This window comes from Trachypithecus francoisi, unplaced genomic scaffold (genome assembly GCF_009764315.1).
Source record: "Trachypithecus francoisi isolate TF-2019V2 unplaced genomic scaffold, Tfra_2.0 Lachesis_group14, whole genome shotgun sequence".
NCBI lineage: Eukaryota > Metazoa > Chordata > Mammalia > Primates > Cercopithecidae > Trachypithecus > Trachypithecus francoisi.
In genome coordinates this window covers 55331424-55344140 of record NW_022681459.1, presented here as the reverse complement: position 1 = coordinate 55344140, position 12717 = coordinate 55331424, and the positions used below count along the sequence as shown (strand labels likewise).

Here is a 12717-nt window from a genome sequence, read left to right as displayed (position 1 = left end):
ACCCCGTTCTGTGCTGCACCTGCTCATGGGCCTTGGCTTCAGGGGCTGGGTGTGGGACAGAAGCAGACCCTAGTGGCCGTCTAGTGACTCTGCCCAGACCAGGCAGGTCGCTGGAGTAGGCTGAGCTGGGAGCCAGGCACAGGCTGCTGACAGGCGGCACCCAGCCTGTTGCCTAGCGTGGTACCTGATAATTACGTGTGTGTCGATCAGTATCTTTTCATTAGCAGGCAGGTTGGTGATAGGAGAGTATTCTGAGCTTAATGATGAAGAAAGAAACAAGTGTGCTAAAATGAATAGGAAAGAGTGGTGAGAACCATTGTTTGGTTGTTTAAAAACAGAACGTGTGCCTGTTAGGAAGGCAGCTGTGCGCTTGCCTGTGTACGCTCGGAACCAGCATTGGAGCGGTGGGGATTCCGCAGAGAGTCCCGCTGTCCCTGAGCCCTCCTGTGCAGTACTTGGCCGCGAGAGCCGTGGGGGATGCCTGGCTTGGCATGGAGTTTGGAACTAACAGGACTCTTGTCTCTTCTCCCCCTGCTTTTTAAGAACCGAGGAGCAGACGGCTCAGCAGCCCCCAAAAGGGCAGGCCCAGGCCAGCAATGGAGCAGGTACACCCTGGTGGGCAGGTGGACAGGCGGGCGGGCAGGTGGGTGCGCGTCACCTGCTGGTTCTGCAGGCCCAGGTTAACAATGGAGCAGGTACCCCCAGCAGGCGGGCGGGCGGGTGGCAGGTGCTGGTTCTATGCCCAGGCACCTGCTGGCATCCGGGAATCTCCTCCTGTCAGAACTGGGTTAGTGTCTCTGAGGCCAAGTGGTGAGTCACCATGGTCATCATCGCAAATTTCTAGTCACTCAACTAAAGCGTGATTGTGTGTTCTTCGGGGAATACGCTCGTTCTCTGTTTCAGCCTTGCCCCACGGGACAGTGATGTGAGAGCCGCACTGGTCACTGCTGCTGCCCTGGTGCCTCCCCGAAGGGGACCAAGTGGGCAGTGGGGCCATGGTTGGCTGCGAGTGGGGAGTGAGGGGCCACGTGCCCTTTTTTCTCGCTCCTTGTCCTCCATCCCTGAGTGCCTGTTCTTTATCTTGCCCCACACCCTGCAGGCAGCTGGCACAGTTCCCTGTACCTGGGGGTCAGCAAACTCCAGCCCCCGCCTGTCTTCACAGATTGAAATGGTTTCATTTCATCACATGAGAACATTATGTAAACCTGAAATTTCAGTCCATAAATAAAGTCCACGGGAACACAGCTGGGCCGGTTCGCTGACGGCTGGGACGAGTGTGCTGATCTCGCCTGGACCCTCCCCTTAAAAACTCTGCCAGGCTGCAGTGGGGGTTGGAAGAAGCCACAGCTTCTGCATCCTCCCTGCCCGGGTGGCCTTGGGGTGCACAGACCTCAGCCCCCTTGGCCTGTGGCTCTTGAACCTCTGCCGTGAGCCCGCAGCCCCCAGATATGGTGACCACAGGCCCTCTGGTCCCAGGGCCCAAAACTGGCAAGGCAACACCCACTGCAGGCGGCTCCTCACTGGCCTTCTGAAGGGAGGGACTGGCCTGTACCCCTGAACCCCCGTTCCGAGGGATTCTTCTGGTTTTCCACGATGGAGGCTGCTTTTTAGAGGTCTTAGCTTTTTGCAAACAGTGCTGGTCATCAGCACAACATCACCATGAGGTCACCCTGGGCTGGCTGCGCTCGCCGGGCACTCCCAGCCCAGAACACAGCCTCCTGCCTTGCCATCCATTGGCTGATGCCTAGGATAGGCAGGGCTGGGGCAGTGACCCCTCCAGCTATTTTCTGACAACCTGGAGGTAGAAAGGGGGTTTGATGCAGACCACTGAGGTGGGCCGAGCAGCCTGGATGACGGGCTTCCCTCTGAGGAGAGCCCGGGGCAGGCAGAGAGCTGGGGACAGGGCATGGAAAGCAGAGAGAGCCCGCACTGAGGTCTTCATGGCCGGGGCAGCTCTGCTCTGTGCCGATTGGTTTGCACTTGTGTCTTCAGAGGACTGAGCCCTTCAGAGTCCCTTGCACAGGCCCCTTCATTTCCCTGCCCCACCCCCGAGCATTCCTGGTGCCCCTGCCGGCCGCGCCCTTGCAGTGAGGCCCCTGCCTGCCCTGAGATCCCGGGACCGACCCCAGAACAGGCTGTGCAGCCCTGCCGTGCCCTCACCAGGCCCCTGCCCCCTGCAGAGCGCCGGAGCCAGGGGCTGTCCTCGCGCCTGCAGAAGTGGTTCTACGAGCGGTTCGGGGAGTACGTGGAGGACTTCCGGTTCCAGCCCGAGGAGAACACCGTAGAGACGGAGGAACCCCTGAGCGCCCGCAGGTAGGGGCTCGCCGAGCCTGGGGCTGCCTGTGCATTAGGGGCCCCAGTCCCTGGGCTGAGGCTTCAGCGGGTGGGCCAGCCTTTATCACCATGGGCCGAAGCTGTCCGTGAGGCTGCCGAGAGCAGCTGGAGGCTCCACTGTGTCCCGTCTTCTGGAGGCCACGCCTGGCAGGGGCTCGCGAGGCCCGCTCAGGGGCAGCAGAGCTGTGTGCGCCCACTCTGCTCTCAGCTGTGGCTTGTGACAGTTATATGGGCACTCGGGGGGCTCAGCCCACTGCCCGGGGCCTTCCTTGGCTCTTGAGTCCTTTCAGTAAACCTTGGCTCCCCTGTCAGGCGCTGCCATGGGCCCTGGGGATCCCGACGGAGCGAGGCCAGCGAAGGCCCTGCCCTTGAGGACTTCTGTTCTGGGGATGCAGGCAGGAGACGAGGGGATGATTTTGTTGGCGAGTCGCCCCCACCTTCCTAACTTGGGGAGTGGCACTGAGGGCCATCCCTGTGCCCCCTGCTGTGCTGAGCCACTGTGCAGGGCCGTTCTGTGCACTCAAGGGGCCCCAGGCTGTTGAGATGCCCTCCTTGGCCCCTGCAGAGCCAGCGGAACTGGGCAGTGGGGACTGCAGAGCCGGTGGATGCGTTAACCCTGGGCTCCCATCTCTCCCCTTCTCTCTTAGGTTAACTGAGAATATGAGACGGCTCAGTGAGTACCCGCGGCTCTGTGTGGCGCCCACGGTGCCCAGTGTGGGTGGGGCCCATGGCAGTGGGGACTCTGGGATTCTGAGCCAAACTTGACTCTCCAGGGAGACGTGGTTAAGGGGCCTCCTGCCCACAGTGCTGACCACTGCGGTCTGCTCTGTCCCCAGAGCGTGGTGCCAAGCCTGTCACTAACTTTGTGAAGAACCTCTCTGCCTTATCCGACTGGTACTCCGTCTACACGTCTGCCATCGCCTTCACCGTGAGTGGGTCCTCCAGTGGCCGAGCAGGGTGGGTGGGACGTGCCTGCCAGCATTCATCACGTGATCAGGCACCTTCTGGGGTGGGAGATAACCTCCAGGTGGCACTTCTTCGGGCCCCAGGGACATGCTCATTTCTCCTTCTGTAAAGTGGGTTCAGTGATGCCGGCGCCAGCCAGGGGGTGGCTTCAAGGATCAAAGACGATGGGCGTGGCCCGGGACTAGCCTGCACAACTCCCCGGACAGGGCTCTGGTGCAGCCTCGTCCCCCAGGGTGCCCTCGGGAAAGGCCTCTTGGCACTCACCATGCGGTGCAGTGGCCACACTGCTGAGGTCCAGAGTACTTGTTGCTGGGGCCAGGGGCACCTCACAAGGGCACAGCAGCGCAAGGGGCCAGCCCCGTCCCCTGTGGGCCATGAGTCCTGAGGGATTGGAGGACGCCGGGGCCCTCATTGCCGGTGTCTTGGGGAAAGGGGCCCAGCCACCCTGCCTGGAACTGCTCTGCAGCGGCTGCCACCTGCCCTGCAGAGACTTGCCATCTATGTCTCAGTACTTGGTCCTCCGGGGGATGCCCCTGACCCGGGGTGGAGGCTGTGCCTCCAGCACAAGGAGGATGCAGGCAGCGCACCCGCTTGCTGGGGCCTCCAGGCCAGAGAGGAGGCCTCCACAGCCTGGCACCGTCCATGGCTCCCGAAGGCAGCACTGCGCTGCCGAGCGGGCCCCTTGGGAGAGGTCCCCAGATGGCCTCAGCCTGGGGCAGGCTCTCCGGGAAAGTCCCTGAAGCCCGTGGCCCTGTGCCTGCCCCAGGCACTTACCGCCCACCTGGGACGTGGGCACTTTGTACACTCACAGATGAAGGCTAGGTGCTGGAGCCACTGGCTCCACCCTGGCCCTGGAAGGCCTCTTCTCCTGCCACCCCTCACAAATACTTTGCGACGGGAGGCCTTTGCTGCCCGGGGTCCCACACGCCCCTGTGCCGTGTCTGTTGTCACGAAGAGATGAGCCCAAGCTTTGGACCTGCCTTCCAGGCCTCACCTCCGTCCTTTGCCCTGTCTGCACATCTGCTCTTTGTCCCGGGCTCTGTACTGGGCACAGATGGTGCCTGGCATGAAGGTGGCCCTGGGCATGCACCTGGCTCGCCCTCAGCAGTGCTTGGCCGCCTTGCCCAGCCAGACTGAGTCCTGGTGATGCCCCAAGTCTGGAGCGTGGGAGCCACACCGGGGCGAGCGGGATCCCCATGTGGAATCAGCCACCCTCTTCTGTCCCCAGGACACGCTTCTCCCTGGGTGGCTCCTCGCTTCCGCTGGCAGCTCTTAAACTAGGGAAGCAGCCCTTCCTCCGGCTTCCCCATCAGACGTGCCCTCGTCCCTGAGTGTCTGGAGAGCCGGGGGGTGGTCTGGTCTCCCCACTGGGGCCGCCTGGTTGTGGGAGGTGGGAGGGATGGGCCTTGTCCTGATCCAAGCCGTCAGGAGGTCTGACGTCCCATCTCTCACCCGCAGGTGTACATGAATGCCGTGTGGCATGGCTGGGCCATCCCGTTGTTCTTATTTCTAGCAATTCTGAGGTTATCCCTCAATTACCTCATCGCCAGGTAGGTGAGCTGGTTTGTCGCGGCCGCTTTATCCCACTACGTGTGTGGCTGTGCTGTCTCCCTGCGTCTCACACAACCGTGACCCCAGCTGGGTGTGTCGTGCACTGACGTTTCAGGGGTGGCCCCCTGACAGGCTAGAGAGACCCCCAGGCAGGGTGGCTCCCTGGTTTGCTAGAGATGGTAGTGGGAAGTTCCCAAATCCCCCAGCACCTCTTTCCGTGGGTGATCAGCAGAGCCAAAGCCGTTCCTGCACCTACCTGAGCATTGCAGGGGACGTCTTCGCAACCTCAGTGGGTGGGTGGGTGAAGCAAGCAGGGCTCCACGGCCCAGAAGGTTCCTGCTGGCTGCCTGTTGGAGATGAGCCTCCTGGGGAGGAGCTGGACTGGGAATGAGTTAAACAGTCGCCTGCAGGCAGCCCGCCCGTGTGACCGACACGTTAGCCCCAGCCTGAGTCAGGACCCTCACAACACTCCTTCTACCCCCTCTGAGCACTCCCTCCCTGTGGAGGCTGAGGGGGGCTCTGGGAAGCCCACGCCCTGGAGCAGACCCCTAGTCCTGGCACTCCTGGGTCCTTCTCAGCCTACGGTTACCCCCAGGAGTGAACTTCAGCCTTGTGCCGGGGCTGAGGGAGGAGCTGCGATTTCGTTCTTTGACTTGGCCATTCAAACGTTTGCACTTTTATGCAGCAGTGTTTCCAGATGGTTCTCTGTGCCTGCCCCAGTTGGCTCATTTGAAAACGTTTTTTGTAGAAATCACTGAAATACTCTGGAAGGTGTCATTGGCACCCAGCATTGGGGCGGGACCCCTTTGGCTGGTGGATGTTGAAGGGCCGCCCTTCCCGACACCTCTGGCCGCTATTAAATATGTCCCTTCTGCCCAGAAGGGCCCTAGGGCAGGGGTTGGTGAGGCTGATAGGAGTTGTCTGCTCTTACAGCAGGGGCTTCTGGGGGCCCTTTTCTCCCCATTAGGCAGCAACGAAGGACCTAGAAGGACAAAGAAGGCCCCCTCCAAGGCCAGCTGGGCGTGTAGGGCTGGGGATTCGATGCCATCCCCTGACTCAGGTGGCACTGTCATAAAGGTGTGTGTGTGTTTTGTTCACCAGGGGCTGGCGGATACAGTGGAGCATCGTGCCGGAAGTGTCTGAGCCCATGGTAAGTCCCTGGAGGGTGCACAGTCTCCTCCGACCGTCCCCATCACACCAGGCCTCTCAGCCTGTGGGCACCTCCCGGAGAAGCCTCTGGATGAGGCCATGTGGTCATCCCCCGGGAGCCCTGCCCTGGCCCTGAAGAGGAGGGGAGGAGGCGGCCAGCCCCGAAGAGGAGGGGAAGAGGAGGCCAGCCCCTCCCCAGCCCCAAGCCCTGGGAGGGCGCATGCCCGGCCCCGCTTGCTAGGCCAGGCTTGGCTGTGCAAGAAGCAGACTGCCTGGCCCTGGCCTGTCCCAGCTGAGGCTTCCCAGCTAGGATGCAATGTGGCAGGGGTGGGGGACATTGAGGGGCTGCTGTAGCCCCCACAACCTCCCCAGGTAGGGCGGTGAACAGTGGGCTGGACAAGCGGACCTGTTCCCATCTGAGATGCAAGAGGCCGCCTCTCGGAGCTTGCAGCGAGCCGAGATCCCGCCACTGCACTCCTGCCTGGGCGACAGAGCAAGACTCTGTCTCAACAAAACAAAACAACGAAACAAAAAACCCACCTCTGGCCCACTGCCTAACTTTGTAAATAAAGTTTTATTGGCCATAGACACACCCATTCATTTACACACCGCTGCGGCTGCTTTGGCACGAAGGTTGAGTAGCCGACAGACCACATGGCCCTGGAAGCCAAAAATATTTACTACCTGGCCCTTTACAGAAGTTTGCTCTAGAGGGAGACCTCGGCCCATGGGGCAAGACCACTGGGCATGGGCAAAAGGGAGGCCTCGGCGCCTCCACGGGCCTAGTTGGATATCTCAGTGCCTGTTTCTTACATGGAGCAGCAGGGGTCAGGAGAGGTGCCTGGAGGAGGCGGGCTGTTGCTCGCCCAGCACTGGGACCTGGGAAACCTTAGGAGGCTCTTAATGAATGGGAGACAAGCAGGACCAGGGCTCCCATTGGCTGGGCCTCAGTTTCCCTGCCTGTAAGTGAGGGAGGACAGCTGTGAAGGTGAACTGTGAGGCAGAGCCTCTGCTCAGCCATTGCAGGGGCAACTCTGCCCCACTCCTGTTGTGCGCCCAGAGTGAGGGGCACAGGGTGAGATGTCACCATCAGCCCAGAGGGGTGTCCTCCTGGTGCCGGGTCCCTAAGGGATGTCCCATCCCCTCTGGCTGTGTGGGGACAGCAGAGTCCCTGGGGCTGGGAGGGCTCCACACTGTTTTGTCAGTAGTTTTTCTGAACTGTTAAATTTCAGTGGAAAATTCTCTTTCCCCTTTGACTGAAGGAACCTCCAAAGGAAGACCTGACTGTGTCTGAGAAGTTCCAGCTGGTGCTGGACGTTGCTCAGAAAGCCCAGGTACTGCCACGGGCACCAGCCAGGGGTGTGTGTCTGTGTCGGCCACGGGCGCCAGCCAGGGGTGTCTCTGCACCGGCCTCTGCACCAGCCAGGGGTGTCTCTGCGCTGGCCAGGGATGTGCCTATGCTGGCCAGGGGTGTGTCTCTGCCGGCCTCAGCTGCTGCCCGGGGAGGGCCGTGCATGACACTGCAGGCCCAGTTTGCCTGCTGTCAGCTGACCTGTAGTCACCCTGCCCTTGGTTGGTCATTACAGCAGCTCTGGTGGGTGGGGAAGGGGCCTCCTGATTCAGCCTCTGCAGATGGTGGGCCAGGGCCTAGGTGGAGCCCACCTCCATCCCCCTAGGGGAGTCCCTGGCCAGGGTTGAGTGCCCCTGGGAAGGATTCAGGCCTGGGTCTGCTGTTGCTGTGAGCATGGTCACCTCTGCCCTAGACCAGAGCTGCGCCTTCCCTGGCCTCGGAGCAGCTGGGCAGGACCACAGGACTCTGGGTGACCTCAGGGCTGCCCAACCTGGAGGCCCTCCTGGCGTTGCAGTGTGACTGACAGCCCAGGCACGGGGGCTGCTGTAATCGCTGTTTCTCCTTCACGCAGAACCTTTTCGGCAAGATGGCTGACATCCTGGAGAAGATCAAGAAGTAAGTCCCCTCCCCCACCCCGGCCCGGCAGCGCCCGCCCGACCTGAGCCTCCCGTCTCCTTCCAGCTTGTTCATGTGGGTCCAGCCGGAGATCACACAGAAGCTGTATGTGGCGCTCTGGGCTGCCTTCCTGGCCTCCTGCTTCTTCCCCTACCGCCTGGTGGGGCTCACCGTGGGTAAGGAGATGTACCTGTGGCCTGTAGCTTCAGGAGGGGGGACACAAGTGTCTGTGTGCCACCAGTGTCTGCCAGGTGTCTGCAAGAACTGTTAAACTCACCTGGTGATCCTTCCTCTGCTTTTTGTCACAAACGTTTCAATTTGGGAGAAGTGAAGCCCATCCGAGATCGAGGGACACGGTGATTGTTTCTTAAATCAAGAAACTCTCCGATTCCAAGGCCCCCGTGTCTCCTGCCAAGTGGGAGGAGTTGCAAGACCCAAAACCCAGGATAGCAGGCCCTGGGGGTGTCAGGGAGTTGCCCTGGACAGGACACACCTCTGGGGGGCGCCTGTGGGCTCAGGGGTGACAGTCAGGGAGGCTGAGAGCCTGGTTTGATGTGCGGGGAGGTTGGTTTTAGCTGATGAGTTTGGTAACATCACATGAAGCCAAGGGTCACATCCACCAAAACACTCATCTCATCCACTAAAACACTCATCTGCAGAGCTGGCTGTGGGGAAGGAGGGCAGCTGGTGGCGAGGACCAGGCTGTGCCGGGAGGTGGGTGGGGTGTGGCGGCCCCTCCTCACCCCGGGAGGCACCCGTCCACTGCTGCCCAGTGTGCTCTCTTCCCTCCTTTCTCTTTTTTCTTGCTTCCCTCTTTTCTCTTTCTGTTTCTCTGTTTTTTTTTCTTTTTTCTTTTCTTTTTTTTTTTTTTTTTTGAGACAGAGTGTCGCTCTGTTGCCCAGGCTGGAGTGCAGTGGCACGATCTTGGCTCACTGCAACCTCTGCCTCCCGGGTTCAAGTGATTCTCCTGCCTCAGCCTCCCAAGTAGCTGGGACTATAGGCGCCTGCCACCACACCCAGCTAATTTTTTTTGTATTTTTAGTAGAAACGGGGTTTCACCTTATTGGCCAGGCTGGTCTTGAACTCCTGACCTCAGGCGATCTGCCCACCTCGGCCTCCCAAAGTGCTGGGATTATAGGCGTGAGACACTGTGCCTGGTCTCCCTTCCCTTCCCTTCCCTTCCTCTTCCCTTCCCCTTCCCCTTCCCCTTCCCTTCCCCTTCCCCTTCCCCTACCCCTACCCCTTCCCTACCCCTTCCTCTTCCCTACCCCTTCCTCTTCCCTTCCCTTCCCTCTCTTTTCCTCAATAACAGCGATCCAGTGTCTGACATGGGCTGCACACTGGCATGTGGGAGCGAGGCCGCCGGGGTCCTGTTCTTGAGGGGGCAGGTGGGCCCAAGCAGGACAGTCTGTGCGGTTGTGGGAGCTGCAAAGCAGGGGTGGGGAGAGCTCCGTGCTGGAGTCGGGAGTCAGACCCTGGTCCCTCAGCAGTGTGGGCTTGGCATGCCACTTAGAGGAGCAGTGGGGAACTGTGTCTGTGTGGAAGAGGAGATGCCCCCGCCGCCCCCGCGCCGCTCCCCCGCCGCCCCCACGCCGCTCCCCCGCCGCCCCCGTGCCGCTCCTCTGCCGCTTTGCTGAATGCCTTTGCCGTAACGCCAGCCTGACCCTAGCCCTGACCCAGCGTAACTGCTGGTGGGAGGATAGGCCTCTGGACGCAGCAGGGCTGAGCTCTCCAGCGGCAGCTCACTGTGGCCATCAGGTGGCATCACCAGGAGTGGGCAGAGCCAGATTTGATCAGACCCTTCCCCCGACAATGCCCTGGAGCCCCTCTGGCTAGCACCCAGGACTCTAGGCTCATGAGTGGGTAGGTGACCGCCGTGACCTCCTGTTGGATCCCTGGGCCTGGGTCCAGGTGCCGAGGCTCCAGAGCTGCAGTGCACTTGGAACCTGGGCAGCTCTGGGGCAGGCCGCCCTCCACGGGGAGCCTGGGGTGTGCACCTGGGTCTTGGTGCCCTGGATTTGCCTTGCTGTCCTTTTTTTTCCGAGATGGAGTCTCACTCTGTCTCACCCAGCTGGAGTGCAGTGGCGCGATCTCGGCTCACTACAACCTCTGTCCCCGGAGTGTAAGTGGTTCTCCTGCCTCAGCCTCAGGAGCAGCTGGGATCACAGGGGCGCACCACCACACTCAGCTAATTTTTGTATTTTTAATGGTTTCACCATGTTGGCCAGGCTGGTCTCGAACCCCTGACCTCGTGATCCGCCCGCCTTGGCCTCCCAAAGTGCTGGGATTACAGGGGTGGGCCACCCCACCCGGCCCCTACTTTCCTTTTTTGTGACAACCAGTGTGGTTTGGGTTCTTGAAACCACACTGAGATCACCACTGCCACTGGGCAGTGCTGACCCTGCCAGATGTGGGCCAAGGTGGCATTCCTGGCTCCTCAGTGCCCACGTGTACTTTTGCAGTGCTGACAAGAGACCTCAGCTTAGAGGGGCAGAGGCTGCCTGCCCCAAGCAAGGATGGCCCCGCTGGGACTTGGGATCTCTTGAGCTGAGCTGTCCCTCACGGGTCGGGCACCACGTGGAGGGAGACCGGGGAGCTCAGGCCAGTCAGCCAAGAGGGTGGTCCTGGCCCTGCCCCCCCTACACCTAGCATCTTTCAAGAATCAACAAGTTGTCCGGCCGCGGTGGCTCATGCCTGTAGTCCCAGCACTTTGGGAGGCCGAGGCGGGTGAATCACTTGAGGTCAATAATTCGAGACCAGCTCGGCCAACATGGTGAAACCCCGTCTCGACCAAAAATACAAAATTTTTAGCCAGGTGTGGTGGTAGGCGCCCAGCTACTTGAGAGACTGGGGCAGGAGAATCGCTTGAACCCAGGAGGTTGCAGTGAGCTGAGATCGAGCCACTGCACTCCAGCCTGGGCAACAGAACAAAGACTCCGTCTCAAAAAAAAGAATCAACAAGTTGAGAATTGGGGTCAAAAAGTCTGACTTGATTGATGAATTTATGTGAAAATGTCCTACAAAGGCAAAAAACGAAACAAGGTAGCTTTTAATCAATCCCCTTACAGCACAGCTAGTATATGGAACTCTGACCCCGGGCCCTGCAGGGAGGGCCTGCCACGTCTGGTCTGGTCTGGTGGGCCGGGCACTGTGGGCAGTGAGACAGCCCTCAGCACTGGGAGGGGCACCTGCAGAGACCGGAACTCCTGACAGCTTTCGCTGCCCAGAGGGGTGCGTTAGGAGGTGTGTGGGGGCCGGCCCCACCTCCCATCCCTGCGTCTGTTGCCGGGTGGGGTCCTGGGGCGCAGCCAGGCCCTGCTCTTCTGAGGTCATGCTTTGTAGGGGGACTGATCATGATTGTGTCAGGTGACAGTGCCAGAGAGAAAATGGAGCTGGTGGAGGAGAGCCTGTGAGGGCGTGGCTGGGAGCCGTCTGAGCAGGTGGTTGTGGGAGGCCATCTGAGCAGGGCTGGGCCGGGCCTGGGGGGGCACCCAGGTGAAGGAGGGCAGGTGGGAGGGGGGTTTGGGAGGGATTGCCACGGAGGGACCTCAGATTGGGTGCCTGGTGTGGGGAATTGGGGCAGAGGAGGCACAGTCCTGAAGTGTTTTAGGTGGGTTGAGAACTGCCCGGAGCTGGGCAGAGTTGGAGAGAGAAGTGAGGGGCATGGGATAGGGGGTCCCAGTAGAGCTGAGGGGTCTTAGTGGGAGCGGGTGGGGCGCTGGCAGTGAGGCCCTCGACTGGGGTGGAGACTGTGCAGCTGGAATGGGCCCGAGCGGAGCGAGGCTGGGGGTGTCCAGGGTGAGGACTGAGCGAGCCGCTGGACTCTCACATCCAGACTCAGGGTGAAGGGTGCCAATCTAGGAGGTGCGAGGTGCTGGACCATCACGCTGAGTAGGTCTTAAGTGAGTCTTTAGTGGATCACTGTTCGGAGGGCAGAACCACCAGTTTGCAGGTGGGCGGGACGGGGGTCAGGGAGGGCCTTGAAGGGATGCTGGGAACATTTCCCTGAACTGCTGGGCAGGTGATGGTGCCCTTCAGTGCCAAGCGGAAGGTGGGGAGGAGCCCACTGGGGAGGGGCGTAGTCGTTGCGTGATTCTGGGGCGGGAAGGTGTGTGCAGTGCAGGGGAAGGCTGGCCGTAGGTCTGAACGTGCATGGCGCAGCTCTTGCCTGTGGTTGAGGCTGCAGCTGGATGGGGCCCCAGGGGAGTGAGGCTGGGGGCGTCCAGGGTGAGGACTGAGCGAGGAGCTGGACTCTCACATCCAGGCTCAGAGCGGAGGGTGCCAATCTGGGAGGCGGGAAGTGGTGGAACCATCACCCTGAGTAGACTGGCACAGCTGCAGGGCTCTAGATGGAGCGGGCTGTGTCCCCCGCCCTCAGGGCTCGATGTTGAACAGCCTGTGTCCCCTGCTCTCAGGGCTCTGTTGAACAGCCTGTGTCCCCTGCTCTCAGGACTCTATGCTGGTATCAAGTTCTTCCTCATCGATTTCATCTTTAAACGCTGCCCGAGGCTGCGGGCCAAGTACGACACGCCCTACATCATCTGGAGGAGCCTCCCCACCGACCCGCAGCTCAAGGAGCGCTCCAGTGCTGCCGTCTCGCGCAGGGTGAGCCCGGCCCCCAGCTGCGGGGTAGGGGGATGGGGGGCCACGAAGCCGGGCATCCCCAGGCCCACAGTGCTGTGTTCATCTCCGGCTCGTTTAGAGGCTGTTTATTCAATTTTATGGAGTTCTTAAAATGTGAGGGTTTTTTC

The 12717-nt window shown here is 60.8% G+C and overlaps 1 protein-coding gene across 9 annotated transcripts in view; it reads left to right on the top strand.

Annotated features, from left to right (window-relative positions):
* GRAMD4 (GRAM domain containing 4) overlaps window positions 1–12717 on the top strand; it is a 102062-nt gene that overhangs the window by 82329 nt on the left and 7016 nt on the right. For all 9 annotated transcript variants that reach the window (XM_033233556.1, XM_033233555.1, XM_033233560.1 and 6 more), the window contains 10 exons: window positions 544–605; window positions 2181–2313; window positions 2982–3007; window positions 3171–3262; window positions 4759–4850; window positions 5953–6001; window positions 7263–7334; window positions 7923–7966; window positions 8033–8142; window positions 12417–12571. In XM_033233556.1, the coding sequence (XP_033089447.1) occupies window positions 544–605; window positions 2181–2313; window positions 2982–3007; window positions 3171–3262; window positions 4759–4850; window positions 5953–6001; window positions 7263–7334; window positions 7923–7966; window positions 8033–8142; window positions 12417–12571 (835 nt within the window). The remainder of the gene's footprint in view (window positions 1–543; window positions 606–2180; window positions 2314–2981; window positions 3008–3170; window positions 3263–4758; window positions 4851–5952; window positions 6002–7262; window positions 7335–7922; window positions 7967–8032; window positions 8143–12416; window positions 12572–12717) is intronic.